The 20,127-nt window shown below is 43.9% G+C and overlaps 1 protein-coding gene across 1 annotated transcript in view; it reads right to left on the bottom strand.

Annotated features, from left to right (window-relative positions):
- Positions 1-10,319: 10,319 nt before the first annotated feature.
- The window catches only part of P3H2 (prolyl 3-hydroxylase 2), a 160,194-nt gene continuing 150,386 nt past the window's right edge, over positions 10,320-20,127 (bottom strand). Inside the window, exons 14-15 of the mRNA XM_082840146.1 lie at positions 16,707-16,847; positions 10,320-11,357 (exon numbers count right to left, since the gene is read on the bottom strand). Coding sequence (XP_082696272.1) covers positions 11,265-11,357; positions 16,707-16,847 — 234 coding nt within the window. The 3' untranslated portion in view covers positions 10,320-11,264. The remainder of the gene's footprint in view (positions 11,358-16,706; positions 16,848-20,127) is intronic.

The raw sequence follows: 20,127 nt of genomic DNA, 5'->3' as shown, positions 1-20,127 counted from the left end.
TTAAGCGATGAATGGTAACACTAATAGCTTGGCAGTTTTATCCCTCATTTCAGTTCCTTCTTGTAAAAGAGATATATGCAACCCCCATCATTTATAAGTATCAGATGAAAAGTGGAAAGCAAGAAATCAATAAACAGAATAGGAAATAACTTTGTACCAAAGCATTCCAGCTGAGGGTTGACTTGCCACTTGGAAGTCCTCCTGTCCTGTAAGGTCACGTTCCCTCTGAAACCAGTTTATTTTTTTCTTCACTTCCCTATTTGCATTATTGACATCATTATTTTCCTAGGCTCAAAATCTCAGAATCATGATTTTTATCTTCTCTCCTTGGTGATTCCATCAGCTACCAAGTCCTTATTTCTTTTTTCTTCAAAATAGCTTTTCTCACAGCCTGATTCAGGCTGTCTTTACGTTGTGCCTTGACAGTGGTAGACCAGAGGGTGTATGGGGCTAGGGTAGGAGGATGGTGGGATTTGACCCCCCTGGGTTGCGGCAATAAGGGAGTGTGTTTTCTGTAAGGAATTTAAAACCAGTCAATTTAAGGTCCATTTGCTTTGTAGCACTATTTACAATAGCCCAGACATGGAAGCAACTTTAATGTCCATCAACAGATGAATGGATAAAAAAGATGTGGTACATGTATACAATGGAATATTAATCAGCCATAAAAAAAGAATGAAATAACGCCATTTGTAGCAACATGGATGGACCTAGAGATTATCATACTAAGTGAAGTAAGTCAGAAAGAGAAAGACAAATACCATATGATATCACTTATATGTGGAATCTAAAATATGACATAAATGAACTATCCACGAAGCAGAAACAGACTCACAGACATAGGGAACAGACTTGTGGTTGTTAAGGGGGTGGGGGGGTGGGGAAGGAGAGGATTGGGAGTTTGGGGTTAGCATATGCAAACTATTATGTATAGGATGGATAAACAACAAGGTCCCTGCATAGCACAGGGAACTATATTCAGTATCCTGTGATAAAACATAATGTAAGAGAATAGGAAAAATAATATATATATATACACATATATATGTATATATAGTTAAATGAGTCACTTTGCTGTACAGCAGAAACTAACACAACATTGTAGATCAACAATATCAACAAATAAATTAAAAAAATTTTTGTTTTTGTTTTTGTTTTTTTGGTTGTGGCCTCTCCGGTTGCAGCGCACAGGCTCCGGACACGCAGGCTCAGCGGCCATGACTCACGGGCCCAGCCGCTCCGCGGCATGTGGGATCTTCCCGGACTGGGGCACGAACCTGTGTCCCCTGCATCGGCAGGCGGACTCTCAACCACTGCACCACCAGGGAAGCCCTAAAAATGTTTTTAAAGGTCAATCTTCTTTGTATTATTTCTATGTGTCAGCAGTTAATGGCAATCATAAAATCTCCTCCCATCTGGAGCAGACCGCTCCCACTTACTGCCACCACAGCCTCAAATCCTGTAATATTTTCTTTATTGGTATCCTGATTTCTCTCCTTTTCTTCCATTCCCTCGTGTGCCAGATTTGCTATGCAACTGCAGCAAAGAACCACCCATCACTAGTTTCCCTAAACCTCAGAAACCTTCCTGAGGTTTACGGGATCAAGCCCCAATACCGCAGTCTAACTCTTGGTCAAGCTCTTGGTAACCTGAAGCCAGCCTAACAGCTGAAGCTTATCCTATTACTCTGCATCCCAAACTCTCTTTGCTTTGAGAGTCTGCGTCACAAGAGCCATGGTTTCCTGCTGCATTAGCTGGGAGAAAAACTAGTTTGGGGATCCTAGCCCTAACAGAGACTGCTTGTGTGACCTTAAGCGCATCACTTTCCCTCTAAGGGTCTCAGCGTTCTTACTGGTCAAATTAGAATAATACCTGTAGAGCTGAAGTCGCAGGATTTCAGCAAGGGCCAAATGAGGTCACGGTTGTGAAAGCCTCCATCCACGTGAGCCGTGATGACTGTTATAAGACATAGAGGTAATACTTGTTGCAGTAGTGGTTGCCACGGTTACAGTGCCGATGTTGATGGCAACGCAAGACTCTTTGGTTTTGCTGTCTATTTTACCTTTTGCCTCATCTTTGCCATTCCATGTCCAGCTCATCATTTAACTCTAGACCAACTCCCTCAAAAACTCTTCCTGTGGGCTTCCCTGGTGGCGCAGTGGTTGAGAGTCCGCCTGCCAATGCAGGGGACACGGGTTCGTGCCCCGGTCTGGGAAGATCCCACATGCCGCGGAGCGGCTGGGCCCGTGAGCCATGGCCGCTGAGTCTGCGCGTCCGGGGCCTGTGCTCCGCAATGGGACAGGACACAACAGTGAGAGGCCAGGTACCGCAAAAAAAAAAAAAAAAAATTCTTCCTGAGCTATTTAAGCCTACTCTAAACTCTGCTCTCTTCAAAAATCTCCAAAACACACTTCCTTTGTGTTTGCATAGGTACCATGCTTATCTTTTATTGTGCAGCCTTCCCAACCTGGACTCTCAGTCCACCTCTTGTGTTACTTTAGCACCCCTCCTAATACCGAACACACAACAGATATTAAGCCACGACTTGTCAACATGAATGAATGAACGAATGAATGCGCAGAGGCATCTCTTTTTTTAACCCCTTAAGGCAAAATATGCCGACAGTGCCCTCTGCTGCTAAACAATGATTCTGTGTTTCCTACACAGTGGAAAAGCAAGTGAGAGAATGTTTAGTGAAAGGAATAGATGAAAATTGTTGTGCTTCTCAACATGCTGAGACAGGGAGGACCAGGAAAAGCCATTGAATTGTCCTGGTCTCGGGGAGGCTAGGAAGTCAGAAGGGCCAGATAAGGTGGCTGCAGGAAAGGCGGGCATCTCCTTTCTAGACTGATGATTGACAGTCAGTTTGGAATTGAAATACCCTCTCGATTTTGTACAACAAATTTCTCTTCTCCTGTGCCCCTGTCCCAGAAATAAGTGTGTTATTTGGGGCCAGAGATAAATCTTAAATCTAATAGTGTGAAAATTAACTTTGAAGATTCCAAAATGCTTCATGGGAAAATGCATTTAAAAAAAAATGTCATGAGAGCTGGAAAACATTGCTAGAGAGATCATAGTTCGTTTTCCTTCTGTTGAGGCATTCTGATATGGAAAAATTAACAATTGCCTTTTAATGATGGCCTGCTAAGTGCTTTGTGTTTTCTTTCTATTATCTCAATTAAATCTCATGACAACTCATCAGATAGCTATCACTAGCCCTTTACAGATGAAGACATTGAAAATGAGAGGATAAGAAATTTGGCCATTATCAGAGAGCTAGTACAATCAGCAAGGGTTTCCAAGTCTAGGAGGCATAAAATCTGAGCCTTCCCTGCTATTGTATAGTGACTCCAGGAATGGGGCTACCTGGGACTTAAGCTCAGATTCTACCAGTAACTTTCATAGTAAAATCAAGTGAATAACCTCTTCTCTGGGCCTCAGTTTCCCCAGCTCTAAAATAAGGGGTGTAAGACCAGATGCTCCCTAAGGCCCCTTCCAACTTGCAGTCTGTTATTTGCAGCGATCTTCATTTGCTGAACTATACATACGAAGCCTTATTGTGACCATGATTCTCCCTTGTGTTTCCACCACAGGCTTGATCTCCCCAGTCTAACCAGATTTGAACAGTTCAGCGTGGACTGAACACCACAAGCACTCTATGCTCAGCTTTGAGGACTGAGATATTTTTCTACTTAATTTGTAAATCCGTCTGCATGTAAACGATGCATTTCGTTTCCCCATAGAGTTCAAAGCATGATGGGTATTCTAGGCTGGTTCCGAAGGTAGAGCAGTTTGAAGTTGCAGCATGCCAATCTGTCACGTTTGACACATCTGACCCCCGGTCTTTAAGTGTTTTGGTGGGCAGTGTGTCCCGGGTTGGTGGGCACACCTCGGTAGAGCGGGGTCCCCAGGAACAGCATCTCCCTGTCCGAGTGGTGCTCAGCCTTTGAAGTGGATCAATGGTGCTTCAAAGCAAAGTTCATGGTACAGGGAGCAGCATCAGATGTACTTTTATTACCCTTAGAGACAAAAAAAACATTCCTCAGAAGCCAAACGACTGGGAGAAAAATCTGTACCCTGTGCTCAGCCCTGCAGCTTGGAAGTTCAGAGAAGATTCAGAGCGTTCCTCATGAGGAAACCGGAGTGTGCTGGAACAGAGCTGGAATCAGACCTGGTACCCTCAGAGCAGTGGGAGCAACCATCTTGCTGAAGACAGGAGCCTCCTTCTGGATTTCCAGAAGGTATGGAGGAGTGGGGAGACCTAGAATCAGATCAGCTCATGGTAATTCCTCCTGCCTCCTAGCTTTTCATAAAAAATGGTCAGAACTGCAAAACAACCTTAGAGAGTACAACCGCTTGTTTTTTTTATTTGGGAAACTGACATCTATCTATGTCAGTACTATGACTTTAAGTCAATTTATTGACTTAACAAGTCAATAAATTGACTTAAATAAGTCAATTTATCAATACTATGACTTTAAGTCAATTTATTCATCTACTCTGGGTTTCTTTTTCCCTCTGTGTGAATAACGGTCCCGTCTCCTGGGATGTTGTGAAACACTTAGTGACCACAATGCTAAACAGCGAAGGCAAATGGAACGTTCTCCAGGAATCTTGACTCTGTGTAGTCAGTGGAGGTCCCACGATGCCTTCGTGCCTGTTCTTTACTTGAAGTAGCTAAAGGTAGAATAAATTGCATATTAAGACTTCTCAGAATCCAACTGTGCTAAAAAAATGTTGTTATAACTTGGATACTGAATAGTATCCAAGTAAAAAAAGTAAAAATAAAAAGTATCCAAGTAAAAAAAACTGAATAGCATTTATTTAATTACCACTAATAACTCCAAATAAGTATAATTCTGATTCATATTATCTTGTGAGGAAAGAGTATTAATTATGCCCCATTAATGCCTGTTGGAGACGGTTTGCTTCCAAGGAACCCCAAAGCTTCTGAAACTCTGCTCCCTGTTTGACATTGAAAGAGATGTCCTTACTAAAACATTCCACAGTTCTCTGGTTTCACCATAAGCTTGACTGATTTACCAGATGCTTTAGGCTTTGCAGAAAGCATTCCTGAATATCATCAGATGGGCTGGAATATTGTCATTATTCCTCTTTCTAAGATGAAAGTGTAAGAATTTGAGAGAGTGGACTGGCCCCGGGGCATATGGGATAAAAGTTTTCTTGGACCCACGGGCAGAGGGCAGTGCCACTGCGTGAGCTCATCGCCCAGCACCTGAATGATAGGGTTCCCCTCAGCTTTTTCTGATGCCAGCTGGGGCTCTGCTTTTCAGCAGGAAACCTGGTCCTCAGCGGCCTCACTCCACCCACTTACAAAAACCTCCTCACAAGGGAATAAAATAAAACTTTTAAATTGGTATTCATGTGGATTTTCACAGCATTCATTAACATGCTTTCCCAGAAAAATTTGTAGTAAAGATCCTACCCCACCCCACCTTCAAAACAACAACTGTAAAATAACCTCTCCAACTTTTCTGAAAATTTAATATTTTAGAACCCAAGAAACTACTGAGTTCGAATTCAAACACTTTTTCAGCTGAGGACATTGTGGCTCATTTCTGCTTATTGGTGACAGACAGTCACTCAAGACCCAGCTTAACTGCCACCTTCTCTGCAAAGCCTTCCCTCTCTCCAGCCACTCCTTCTCTGAACTCACATGGTCTTTTTTTTTGTACCTGCCTCTATCGTAACCCTTCTGTCACCGCACTTACCTCATTTTATATTTTTCATCAGTTTACATCTACTTTTTCCACTGTACTTAGAATTTCTTAAAGGAAGGGATGAAATCATACTCGTTTTGGAACCCCTCTCTAAACCCACTACTAAGTAACAAACTGTCTAAGGAATGAATGTATGAATGACCAGAGCTTTCCTATACCTCCTTCGCTGTGCCTGTTCCTTTCTCTGCTTACAAAATGAAGATTGCACTGATGTGTCTCTTAAGATAATTATGTACTTACATATGACTGCCAAGTGCTTCAAGGTCATAAAAAAACTTTATGAATGCCAACCATGATTACAACCCTTTGAAACAATGGGATATATGATTTACAGACGGAAAAAGATGAGACATAACAGGTAATCCTTCTTGTCTGATCCCCACTTTTATCCCCACCCACCATCAGATAGTAATTCAGAGGTAACAATGTCAGCTTGGGAAGAAGGAGGAGGGTTTAACTGGGGTCTAGATAGGATTTCCAGGGCCTTTTTAGGTACCTCTGTCTTGAGGGAAGTTACCTGAATCTGACAAGACGGGCCAAGGGCAAGAGTTCCCAGAAAGATGGGTGACACCCAATTCCCAGTTTCAAGAGAGGACTCGGATAGAGAAGGCAGCTGGTTGGCCCTTGCAAAGCAGAAGATGGCTTAGAAAAGGACTATTAAGGTGGAAATGTTGTCAAACTCTGCTCTATCCTCAATCTCCGGTAACCTAACAGGGAAAGAAAGGGCAAGACTTACCATGTTCACCCTCTCTCCAGGTGTATCATAGCAAGTGACCAGAAAAGGTGGGTTGTATATTGAATTAACAGAGCATGCAGAATTTCCTCCCTAGCGATGTGTGTCAGGAGAAGAGGGGGCTGGAACATTTTGTTTGGCTATTTTTCTGGTGGGCTCTTCATAAGATCTTTCAAGAAACTATTGAGTTCAAATTCCATAGTTTCAGAGGTGAGTCACTCAAAAGCCAGCTTTTCACAGAGCTGATGCCATCCATTGTAGAGCGAGGCAGGATCAGTGATCAGATTGTTCCAGACTTGATGCTGTCTGGCCTCCGAGGTCAGAAGCAGGCACAGAAAACACCGTGATTTACCCGGGGATGTGGGAATGAGGAGACTCTGACAGCAAGAGCCTGCAGCTGCTACCCAGCAGTGAGCTCAAACGGTGGTGGACATTATGTGTCTCAGTGTGCCTGAGGAAATCGCCCAGGTCCAAAACGGAACGGGCCCTTGTGTCTCGTGTTGGAAACATCAAATTATCTGGGGATAGGGCTTCCCTGGTGGCGCAGTGGTTGGGAGTCCGCCTGCCGATGCAGGGGACACGGGTTCGTGCCCTGGCCCGGGAAGATCCCACATGCCGCGGAGTGGCTGGGCCCGTGAGCCATGGCCGCTGAGCCTGCGTGTCCGGAGCATGTGCTCCGCAACGGGAGAGGCCACAACAGTGAGAGGCCCGCGTACCGCCAAAAAAAAAAAAATTATCTGGGGGTAGAAGATTTGCGGGTGGGATGAGGGGCTGTGTGGGGAGGTCACTTCACATCACAGGCTTCTTGGCAGGATGTAGCCAGGGATCATAACCATGGACTCAATCAAACTTGCAGTTTGGGAGTTTCTGCAAGTGGCTCCTGTCTCCCGGAAGAGTTTTGGATGTGGGAACAGTTCAACTTTTTCTCACTTCTCAGCCATACCATTGTCAGTCACCTTGGGATGTTTCATTCTTTGGCAGCAAGAACTAGTGAGGTGGCCCTCATTACCTCCTTTCTTGACGTCAGTGAGCGAGTTGTTCCCCATGGCTGTCTTCTGTGAAATAATTCAGCATTTGTACTGCAATTAAAACTCGTAGGTATATGTTATTAAATGGTACTGACTCATTCCACGGTTTCTCCTCAGCTGAAGAAGTACCAGAAAATGCTATGCACAAAGCAGTGATGAAGACTGTGTGCCTCACACACCCAAAGAGATCACTCTGTCCTGTGTCGGGGTTTTCTCAAGAAGAAATTGAAGTTCCAGATTCTTTCTGCCTTGGAGGGAGAGGAAAATGGCCCCTGACTAGAACCTTCTTCCCTTCTTCCCTTTTGTGAATTTCATAAAAGCAGGGCCAGGCACCAGGTATTTGCTTCATTGAATTAGGCAACCACGATCAAAATCCCTCAGAGGAGATATACACAGGAGATACGCCTTCACACATCAGCAGGAAAATAGAGGAGGAGAAAAAGTTTAGGTTTTATAAAAACCTAACTCTGTTCTTTACATGAATGTGCGATTTTAGATTAAATATGCCTGGGGGCAAACAAGCTGGTACTTTATTTCTTCCCTCCTGTTCAAAAGACTGTGCTTCTGCCTCAGACATGGACACTCCAAGCCCAGGGACCACAGGCTCTGACTTCTCTTCACTGCTCTCCGTTTCCTCATCTATAAAATGGGCATCATAATCTGGGCCTGGAACAGTTCTTGGGGTTCCTAGTGTGAGAACCTGTTCTGCGTCATAAACATTCAATACAACAATACGGGTGAAAAAATAAACTCTGTAAAACCGCAGGCTTTGGGCTTCCCTGGTGGCACAGTGGTTGAGAATCTGCCTGCCAATTCAGGGGACACGGGTTCGAGCCCTGGTCTGGGAGGATCCCACATGCCGCAGAGCAACTGGGCCCGTGAGCCACAACTACTGAGCCTGCGCGTCTGGAGCCTGTGCTCCACAACAAGAGAGGCCGCGATAGTGAGAGGCCCGGGCACCGCGATGAAGAGTGGCCCCCCGCTCGCCGCAACTAGAGAAAGCCCTCGCACAGAAACGAAGACGCAACATAGCCATAAATAAATAAATAAATAGATAGATAAATAAATAAACTGCAGGCTTTTTACGCAAGGGATAGTCATCAAGACAAGTGGCTGTTCTCCAAGTGATATCGATGAAGAGTCCTAGACTTGGAGTCATAAAAAATTGGGCTTCTTAGCCTAGGCTGCCTCAAGCACATACAGTACTTTTAAGTGAATTAGAAAAAGGCACCCCTTCCTCTAGTGGACGCTGCCCTGTGCCTGGATTCTCGTGTAACTCAATTCAGCAGCCCTGGCTCTTCCTGCTGAAATTCTGGAAGCACACAATCATTTTTATTACCTCTGAGCCTCCCTTTCCTTCCAGACAGAAAGATAGAATTGAATTGTGATTTCTATGACCTCCTTGAGCTCTAAAAGCTACAGAAATTCTAATGAGCTTTCCCATCCTTCTACACAGGGGACTAGACATCACATAGATTGAAATTCCTCAGCTTGATCTTTTAAAAATCGTCTGATGACACTCCCTAATATTTGAATGAAATTGTGTATGGTTTGATGTGGGGCAGATTAAAACATAAATGCTTGAGAGTATACGTGATGTCCCAGGTAGAACCGGACATGGGTAGCCTGACAAACAAGAATAACGACTCTGCGCTGTCAGCAAGGAAACAAGATGGGGATCTACCCCAATGCCCATCTATTGAGGTCTCTGCTCACTGTCTGTGGGGCTGAATGGCAGTCAGTGCCGGAGTCCTAGCCTCTCCCAGAGCGCCCAGAGCATCCAGGAAGCGTGGGCTGCAAGGAGCCAAAGACTGTTTTCTTTGTTGACGCCTTGTTGCCAGAAAACAGAAATTAGATCCGTGGCCAGAACCTCCTATCAGCAAATCTGAGTGCCAGCAAATGCTTCTCAGTAAGAGAGCAGACAAATAGCGACCTCCCTTTCCAAAGCTCAGGGATTTTCAGCCCTAAAATTAGGTTTCAAGTTTTAAAATCACACATACACATAATGGACCCATTCACAATTCTGAAAAAGTTGGTAGAAGTAAATTTGGTTGTATTTGTGAATATTTCTAAAATCAGTTTTATGGTTTGTTTCATTTTAGCTTTGTTTTGTATTTAGAGCAAGAGGGAGGGCTTTTGGAAACAATTACAGCCAATGATGTCATTTTCAGAGAAGGAAACTGAAGCCCAGAAAGGGAAGGAGAGTAGCTCCAGGTCACACAGCAGAGCATATTTGATCAGGCTGGGATTATAATCTGATGCTCTTTTCACTCTCCCATGATGAAAATGCAACCAGAAGGTTGGGTGAAAAACGGATGGCACATAAATCATTGTGACTCAATTTTTCAGTCTCAAAGGATGAATGTTCTTACCACTACCCAAGATCATAAATGGCAGAAAGTAACTGTGATTTTAAGAAAATGCTTTTATCTGTTGGTTTTCTTAAGGGCTACAACCTCTACCACTGCCCATCACAGAGGCAGATGATCTCCCATGGGTTAGTGGAGCAGACTCCCTCAGCTAGAACAACCTCAGTCCCCACCCCCCAAAACATTGCCTCTGCAGTGTCTTCCTTAGAATTCACACCAAGGACCAGATGTTCTCTGGATTAACACCTGTTTGCTAACCATCTGTTTCTTCACAAGTAATGCTCCCACCTTCTTGCGGCCCCAAAGCACCTGCCAGCAAAGCTAGCCATGGCCCAGTGTTGCCCCGGGTGGTCCCCAAAGCTCCTGGGGGATCACAAAACCATTACCTGGAGACAAACGAAACATTTGGGGGAAGAAAAATAAATGCCAAATATTAAAAGAAGGCTCCCTTTATTTAAAAAATCAGATACAAGAACTAAAATCCGTGAGCTGGAGAGCACCAAAGAGAAGGGGCCCCCAAAATATATGCAGGTGGAGAGTGGAATCAATCAGAAATCCATTTTATTCTTCCTGAAGAACAAAACACACCTTCTCAACAGTGGAGCCCACTCTCAGGCAACGTGGCCATGGTGCCCTGATGCAGGTGGGATTAAAGATTTCCTTCCAAAGTCACTGGGATGAAGAGCCATGCCACTTCAACCCCTGTACAACCTTTTTAAAGACACAACTCCTCGGGCAGTCCTTTCTGGCACCCGGTTGCAGGGCGAATTGAAGTTTCCAGTGTAAGGGTGCTCTCTGCTGAAAACACCAGAGTCACAAACTCCACCCAGGCCCTGGGAAGGCTGAGCTCGCCCGTCTCACGCCGTCCTCATCAGAGTTGTTCCTTTGCAGAGCTTGGGGGCCCTCAAGCCAGCAATACCTGAAGCAGATCTGACCTCACCAGAGACTCCTCAGACTCAAACTCATGGCCATCAGCCCTGGGAGAGATGGTGGCTGAAAGGCACAGAGCCAGGAAGGCCTTCTGAGTTCAAATCACATGCTGACTTTAGACGTGGGCATGTCTGGGAGCTGTTGTCTCGCCAAGAATGGACTTACTCTTTCTGCTTGAGTTTTAGGATCTACAGCAAATGAATTGTGTGTGTGTGTGTGTGTGTGTGCGTGTGCGTGTGTGGTGGGGAGGGCGTGACTGGGCTTTGAGAGATGACCTGCTGAAAAACCAAGACACAAAGACGGAGAGGGGCAAAGCAAAGCAAGCACCCTTAGGCACAGAAGGGAGATCTGGTGACTCATAGTAACCTGTTAGTATATACCATGGCTCTGTACAAAAATAAAAAGGTTCTCATAAGATTAACAATTTATATAAATATCTGATAGAACACTCTTTCTCTCGTTTTCATAGCTCATCTCTGGGGTTGACCTTTGGTTTGTGCTTCCCTTGCTGTGCTTGATCCAGGATCGCAATCACTTCATCAGCCTGTGTTCGCTCCTGCAAAAAAAGACAATTTCCACACTGCTGTTACAAGCATACTAATCAGTGGCAGAAGCTTCCTCAACACTTCCAGGCATCCATCTGTACATGGATGGGTGCTAAATCTGGCTAAGAATGAAACCTCATCTCCATCCCTACCCGGGTACCTTCTCTTAACTTCCCTATGTCCTGAGCAATTACTTTCCAAGATTGCTCTCTTGCCAAGCAATCTTGTATATTCAACTGCTGGCTTCCCTTGCTACTTTGTGGTCCCACAGAGATCTCCAGTTCAGTTCTCCAGGTCAGTGTTCAAGCTGAATTCACCATTTTCTCCCCCACAGGCCTACTCTGTCCTCTTCACATATTTCTTCTCTCCGTAGAGACCACCACTGCTCCCCCATTTGCCCCCAAAGCCTGACCAGGGTTTCTTGGATCTGATAAGTCACCAGTCCTCTCTGTTCTGCCCCCTCTGTTTTTCAGTGCACATACTGTCGCCTTACTTCAGGCCACTGTTTTCTCAGCCTTGACGGCTGACGTGTTGGAGCAGATAACTCTGTTGGGTGGGTTGTCCTGTGCATTGTAGGATGTCTAGCAGCATCGCTGGCTTCTGCCTACTACAGGTAACCAGTGGCACATGCCTGGCCCCAAGTCGTGACAACCAAACGTGTCTCTAAATGTTGCCAAATGTGCCGTACAGGACGCAAAATCACTCCTGCTTGAGGACCATGGGTTTACGCTCTCATCATCTCTTAACTCAGTTACTGCGGCAGCTTCCAAACTGATCTGTTTCACACCCTCCCCCCCCCCCCCACGTGCTTCTGATGGACTCTCTGCGCTTGAATCATGATCCCCACCCTTTCCTGCTCACTGCTCACAACCCTCACGTGGGTTCCCATTGCTTCACGCTCCAGGTCGGATCTTCTTTTTTTTTTTTTTTTTGCGGTACGCGGGCCTCTCACTGTTGGGGCCTCTCCCGTTGCGGAGCACAGGCTCCGGACGCGCAGCCTCAGCGGCCATCGCTCACGGGCCCAGCCGCTTTGCTGCATGTGGGATCTTCCCGGACCGGGGCTCGAACCCACATCCCCTGTATCGGCAGGAGGACTCTCAACCACTGCGCCACCAGGGACGCCTTTTTTTTTTTTTTTTTTTAAGAAGATGTTGGGGGTAGGAGTTTATTATTTTATTTATTTTTGCTGTGTTGGGTCTTTGTTTCTGTGCGAGGGCTTTCTCTAGTTGCGGCGAGCGGGGGCCACTCTTCATCGCGGTGCGTGGGCCTCTCACTATCGCGGCCTCTTTTCTTGCGGAGCACAGGCTCCAGACGCCCAGGCTCAGTAGTTGTGGCTCATGGGCCCAGTTGCTCCGCGGCATGTGGGATCCTCCCAGCCCAGGGCTCGAACCCGTGTCCCCTGCATTGGCAGGCGGATTCTCAACCACTGCACCACCAGGGAAGACTCCAGGTCCCACCTCCTTGATGTGCTTATAAGGACTCTGACTTTTCTCTCTTCTTCAGCTCACCTTGTCTTCCCCTCTCGCCTCACCTTACATTCCACCTTCCTGACTTACCACAAGGTCTCTGAACACAGCACTCTGAGAAGGACTTCCTCATCCTAGTCCAGGTTAAGTGCCCCTAGGATTTAAAGGATGCTTCCACTGTATCCTATGCTTTCTCTTATCCCCACACCAATCCTTCAACAGGCCCAGCTGGTCTACCTCCAAATGGCATCTCCAATTGCCCACATCCTTTCACCGTCTTTATCATGACTCTAGTCTACAACGCGTTAGCTACAGTAATCTTTCCTCTCCTGTAACTCCTGGGGCTGGAGGAGGTGAGGAAGGAATATGGCGTCCCCTGTACAGTTAGAGCAGAATTCATATTTCTTGAGCAGCTTGTCCATCCGATCGCCGCCTCCTCTGTGCCCTCTTTTCAGCCCGCTCTCCGCCTTGCATGCCCTGTTCTGGCCACCCTGGATTTCTTTGCTTCTTGACTCTTCTGTGCTCCTTCTTGTCTCTGGGCCTTTACAACCTCTTCTCCCCCTAGAATACTCCTCCGAAGACCTTTACCACGGTTAGCTTCTTCTTGTCACTTGTCTGGAGGCCCCTCACACTTCACCCCCGGCTCTTTTTACTCTCAGATCAGTTGCCTTGTTCTCTTTCCCACACATCATTTCTCACTATCTGAAAATCCCTCAGTTATTTATTCTTTTACTTATTTGTTGTCTTTTTTCACTAGAAGGTAAGCTCCATGAAAGCAGAGAGTCTTGTCATGTTTGGTCACTGTTGTTTTTCCTGTGTCCAGAAAAGCTCAACACATTTGGCAAGGGAGTATTATAGTTGATGAATAAATACAGAAGTGGATGAAGGGCTGTCCCTGTCTAAAATATCTCTCCCTAAGGAAATCATGCTCATCTTTTAAGGCTCATGTCAAATGCCATCTCCTCAATGAAGCCTTTCCTGGTTTCCTCTTTCTATTCCCTAAACACCATGCATTTTTTTAATTAATTAATTTTATTTTTAGCTGTGTCTCGTCTTAGTTGCTGCATGTGGGATCTTTCGTTGTAGTGTGCCGGCTCTTCATTGCGGCACATGGGCTTCTCTAGTTGTGGCCTGCGGGCTCTCTAGTTGTGACCTGTGTGCTCCGTAGTTGTGGCGTATGGGCCGCGGCATGTGAGATCTTAGTTCCCCAGCCAGGGATTGAACCAGTGTCCCCTGCATTGCAGGACGGATTCTTAACCACTGGACCATGAGGGAAGTCCCCACCATGCATTTTTGCCTCTAATAATTCCTACTGAACTTTGCTATGCTTTTATTACTCAGGCCCCTGTATTATCTCTTCACTTTGACTTTAAGCTCCCTGAAAATAAAAGTTATGTCTTATCTAGTTTGTATCTCCTATAGGTAGTCCCTAGCACAATATCCAGCATAGTAAGTTATATAAAGAACATTTTATGACTTGGAAACAAAGCCTCTTGTATTCATGAGCTTGTAATTGAGCATAATGTTGACCAAAAGGCACCTACAAGGACCAAATATACTGAATAACAGAAAACTAAACTGTCTTGATGTCCAAATAAAATGGGTGAGTATTACTTTTATGAATATGGGGAGAACATCTTGCTGATTAGCAAACTGATGTAGATACAAAATGTTGCAATCTGAATGCACAGGAGACTGTTGTCACGTACGTCCTGAGAGGAAAGATGTTTAAGAGCTGCAAGTCTCTATACAAGCAACTGAAGCTTCTAATATTGGGCATCCTTACCGGTGTATGTTGCTAAATACTCTTTGAGAATTCAGTGCCTTTAAAGTAATCTATGAGCATGGAAGTCTGCCAGTTCTCATGATGTATTGATAGGCAGGCTTTCTTTCCCCAGGGATTCAACCTGAGAGCAGACGCCTAACTCAGGGACTCTGAAGATTTTTTGCACATTGAAATCACCTGGGGAGCTTTTAAAACTTCCGACACTCAGGTTACAGCCCAAATCAATTAACCCAGAATTTCCAAGGGTGGTAGACAAAATGTCAATAGTTTGTAAAGATCGCCAATTGATTCCCAAAGTCTGGGAATCACGTCATAGGCAAAATTTTCTAGCAGTTGCCTCAGAGGCTCTGGTCATTTTCGTCTGTGACCACTAGATGTCGCCACAGCCTGGAGATTGAAGAACTTTCTTAACTCTGTACTTGCCAGGTTAGCAAGGCTCAAAGAGAACTTTGTGTTAGCTTATTTAGATATAAAAAATATCTTGGGAGAGAGGGCTGAGGTAATGAATAATAAAACAGGTTAAATGTTTATTGAATTAAACACTAAAGAGAAAAAAGGGCGAGGCAATTTTTCAACAATGTGATAGCTGCACTGCGTACTCAGGTACCTACGTTCCTTAGTCCAGAAGGAGTAATGTGGAGGAACGCTGACATTGTGGATGTGGAGACAAAGGAGGAGAGAGGAATTACAGGTGAAGGAAGTGAAGTTTTCAGATCTCTCCCTGCTCTGCTCCCTCTGTCAGGACCATTCTTTTCTCTTTCTGTGGCTGGCTATCATTCTCTGCCCTCTTAGGATTGCGCTTATATACGTAAGTCTTCCTTGCTATCCCCCTGCAAACGCAGACTGCTGTTTTCTCCCCGTCATTTGCTTTTCAGCCTTTCCAAGCTCCTCGTGGCCAAAGCTATGCTTTGTTCAACTGTGTACCCCCAGGGCCTACCTAGTGAGTTTTCCAGGCACAGAGTAGATCTTCCATAAACATTTGTGAAATATATGAAAGAATGCTTAGGGGATATGGCTTAAAAACTGAGTCAGGTTTGATGGCAAAAAGTATATGAGAAAGAGAAACTCATTTTAAAGTTTCTGATGAAATTGGATTCAATTTAGGGATGTAAAGAGGAAATTTGGTTAGAATGCCATTTTCAACACTAGAATTTCATAGCTTCATTAAGACTCAAGGCTGGAGGAGACTTTGAAGTCATCCGGTTTAGCCCTTGCCATGAAGTTTCAGGTTCAGGTTCAGGTTCAGTGTTCCATGCCAAGCAGTTGCTGAGGCTTTGACTGGAGCCGTCCAGTGACAAGAAACTCAATACTTCCAAAGAAGACGAGTCCACCAAATAGTGCTGACGATTAGAAAGTTATTCCTTATGTTGAGCCTAGATTTTCCTCCCAGGGGCTTGTATCCAGAGGTCTTAATTTATCCCTCTGCAGCCTCACAGACAGACACCATAATCTCTGCCCACAGCATCCAGAAGGATGTGATCACGGTCTATTACCCGGGCTAAGTATCCTTAGCTACTTCCAATAGGATAATAACAACATTTTAATATTTAATTTAATAGTAGTAAATGATAAACTTTCAGGTGTCCTCACCCTCTTCTACATATGTTTCATAAATTATTCAGTAAACTTTTAAAGGATTTGTTGAGAAAACAAATCAGTCTTCCCAGTGACCAGTAAAAAATGATTCCTCTCTCTCGATGCGACAATTTATTAATAAACTCAAGACTAATTAGAGACTGCCAAATATGGCTGTGATGCCTATTTCTGCAAAGCTTCACTTCTAAGAACTCATCTGATTGAGAACTGCATTCATAGCCCTTCTTTTCCTCAAACTCATCCTACAAACATCAAATGTGTAATTGCTAGGTTACGGATCTGATTAACAAAATTTGTTCTTGCTTAGAAAACAGAGCCAGTGTTGGAAACCAGACAGAAAGGATTCTGTAAAAGTTTTTGTTTTGTTTTGGTTTGGTTTGGGTTTGATTTTTTCCCCATGATCTCTAAGATCCCTGAAGGGTTATGGATCAAACGGGCTTTTCCGATAAATCAGTTCATGAAGCAGGTCTGTAGGATGTCTCAGTGGCTTTCTGGGTGGGTCAGAAACTCACCAATTCTCTGTAGAGCGGGTCCAAGGTAAACCACAGAGCCACAGCACACCTCTGGCCCTTGGTGACTGCCTTCACCCCATGCGGGTTCTCTCCTCCAGATGAGAAGCTGATCATACGCCCACACTTTGGTTTTATAGAGGCCTGAGAAAGAGAGTGAAAGTTTGACTCTCAATTCCTATACTGTTACCATTTCTACAATCCCTCTTCTCTATCCTTCTAATGGAATCCTGGGGTTGAAAGTTGCTTCAATTTCCTCGACTGTAAAACAAAGATAAGGTCAAAACAATACCTAATTCAGAAAATAAAGTTGTCAGGTAAAACGGTTGGCACAGTCCATGGCAAATGGTAATCGCTCAATACATGCTATGTTGGTGGCTGGTAAACTCCATGAAGGCAAAGGCTCTCTCTTTTAATTCACGTCTCTAATTTTAGCACTAGCACAACATCTGGCCTAAGTAGATGTACATTTAATATTTGTGGAATGGCAAAAACAAATCAAGGGGACATGTAGAGTGCTGGTAAATTCTTATAATTGACCTAGGTAGTGGTTCCTTGGATGCACCCTTTCTAATTCCTTATTGTGCATTTATGGTTTGTGAACTTCTCATAATACAAAATTTTTTAAAAGTCAAGTCTAATCCCATGTGATACTTTAATTCCTGTTACAATATTCCCGCCCAGTAGTCCTCAGCCAATGTTTTCATACCTCCAGGAATCAGAACACACCACCCCTTCAGGTGACCAATTCCATGGCCTCCAGGGCTCTGGAATGATGGGCACAGTCCTTCCAAGCTTGGCTCAGATGGAGCTGTCCACTAATGATTAGGCAGGACAGGGTAGAAGGGAAAGAGGCACTGCTGGGGGCCCTGAGCCAGAGCATTAGATCAAACAAGCAGGCTCTCCAAACTGAGTAAGCTGAAGCAATGGAATATTAGGGGTCTTGCTTCCGTGAATAAAGTGTCTGCTCTAAGCAGAGTTCATTTTTCTTTCTTGGGAAACACAGAAACCTGACTTATTCCATAGTACAGCTTAGAAATAAAAGCAAGAAAGTGGCACCAATCGTTGTACTATTTGATAAGATGGACCAGTTCTAACTAGCTATTTTCTGAATTGACTTGAGTTGATACATGACCATTAGAAGAACCTTTGGTCCCCTTCACCATAAAATGGGATCGGCTAAGTTTTTCCACTGCCAGCTTCAGGAGGAATATTTGGAAGATTTCCTGAAGTCCTTGGACGCTACTTAACGTAGGTACTCCCAGACTGTGTGACGAACTTGTGGAAGGTCAAAGGTAAGCGGAGTAGTCAAAGATCCTGAGGAGTGTGTGTGTGTGTGTGTGTGTGTGTGTGTGTGTGCGCGGGGTGTGTGTGTGTGTGTGTGTGTGTGTGTGTGTGTGTGTGTGTGTGTGCGCGGGGTGTGTGTGTGTGTGTGTGTGTGTGTGTGTGTTAAAAGGAAGAGCAGAGAAAAGCAGTCACTTTCTGGGTTACTCTTCTGTTCACGATAATTGAGGAGTTGATTTGTCTTTGCTAGAGAGAGTTGCTTTTCTCAAGCAGCTTCATCAAAGTGACTTTCTGATGTGAATCTAGGTTCCTAGTTACTGGTGCCTCCAGCATCAATCCAATTTTGTGTTTCTGGAGCAGGAATTTGTTGTGCATTTTCACACAGAAACAGCAAGTTAACTAATACTAGAAGACATATGAAGCAGGACAGGAAAGCCTTCCTATATGCATGGCTTTAGGATCTAATTTCAAATTTTCTGAGCTGCTCATTCCCTGGTGCTGGTCAAGGGCTTACTTATCCACACGTGCTTGCCATTGCTTCTACGTGATTAGAGTCTTGGCATCAACATCTTACAATACTAAAGAGAGGCTGTGGGAACAATTTAATGCTTTGTCTCTGATGGAAGAATTGAAAATATGTTTACACATGAAGAACTTTGGGAAAAGAAGCTATCCATTGCCTGAAGCAGTTGGGATTGGTTGCAGGTACGTGGAGTCACAAAGGACTAATCTTATCAAATGGAGAGCATCACCTCTCATAGATCAGGTATGCGGAGGAATAAACAAGCTCCACTAATGACATTGCTTCTAAGGGAAAATGTATTCTGAAGTTTAAATGATTGTAAACATACGTTTGGAACACAGCCCCACTGAGTTTAGTTTTTCATGAAGCAAATGGAACTCATTGGATTTTATCTTTTTCAAACTTGCACAGAGAAACCAAAATAACGAAATACCCAAGTTTCACAAATATGCTGCTGTCGAAAATAATCCATGGCTCTTCCAAGTATGATGAAAGAAAATTCCTTTTGATTTGCATCTAACTGATGATTAAAGTCAGAGAAGGCTTTGTGCTGTACTTGCCTTGAATAAATGTAAATCTTCAGCCACCGTTCAGTAATTATACAATTTCCAGATTTTTCCAAAGTAAAGAACTTAGGAGACTATTCCTTGCATAGCACAAAGCTGGGGCATTTCCCTGCTCCCATTTTCCCTCCAGAATCAAGGGAGGGAAAACTGAAAAGGAAAACTGTCCATTTCTCTTTGTTATTGGCACTGGTTAACTAAGAATTTTAATTATCTACAAAATGCTCCCAAAACGCTACCATATGCATTAATCTGAAGTAGAACTAATTTTTGAAAATAGATCTCTCAACTTGGAGCTTTTTCGTTAAAACATTGTTTAAATTAGTTTTACTTTTTTAGGGGATGGTGGTGGTTAGATTCAGTACTTTTAAAAATAGCTGCATCTTTATCTTAAAAGTATAAATCTTTTAAAGAGAAGTAGTATCTGCTTTCACATCTTTAAAAAGCAGAATTACAGTTAATTTTAATTCAAAAATTGGTGAATTCACACATATTTAATGATTCATTTATGATTCATACATATCAATAATATTCCTGCCTTACTTATTTTCAAACATTGAACATTTCCAAATATGGCCACTAGATGGCGCAGAAGCAAAGAAATCTTTTCAACCACCTGCCTGATTTTCTTTCCAATTGTGTGAGATTCAAGCAGTTTTGAACCGGTTAGCAGAGCTCAGAAATCAAATGCTTTCTGCACAGAGGCTTTTCAAAAGTTGATATTTTTGTATTGGCATTTAAACTGAGCCTGGATCATCAGTCTTGATTTAATTTCCCAAATCATGAAGCATCAAAATACTCCCATGATAATATTTAAGCTTTTTACAAAAAAGAGTGTGAGGCATCACGACCTTTTAAATATACAGTACATTAAAGTGTATGAAATATTGTTCTTAATTAGATCAATGTTTCTGGACAATTTTAACCAGAATTCCCATAGGTTTTCCCTTTAAATCCAGTAATACATCGTTTTTATATCATTTGCTTACACCCTGGTAGTACACCATGAATGAGACCAAGAAAAGGGTACAAAATAAGAGGGGAAAGAAATAAA

The sequence above is a fragment of the Leucopleurus acutus genome (genome assembly GCF_964270905.1).
Source record: "Leucopleurus acutus genome assembly, chromosome: 5".
Lineage (NCBI taxonomy): Eukaryota > Metazoa > Chordata > Mammalia > Artiodactyla > Delphinidae > Leucopleurus > Leucopleurus acutus.
This window is presented reverse-complemented; position numbering and strand designations above follow the sequence as displayed.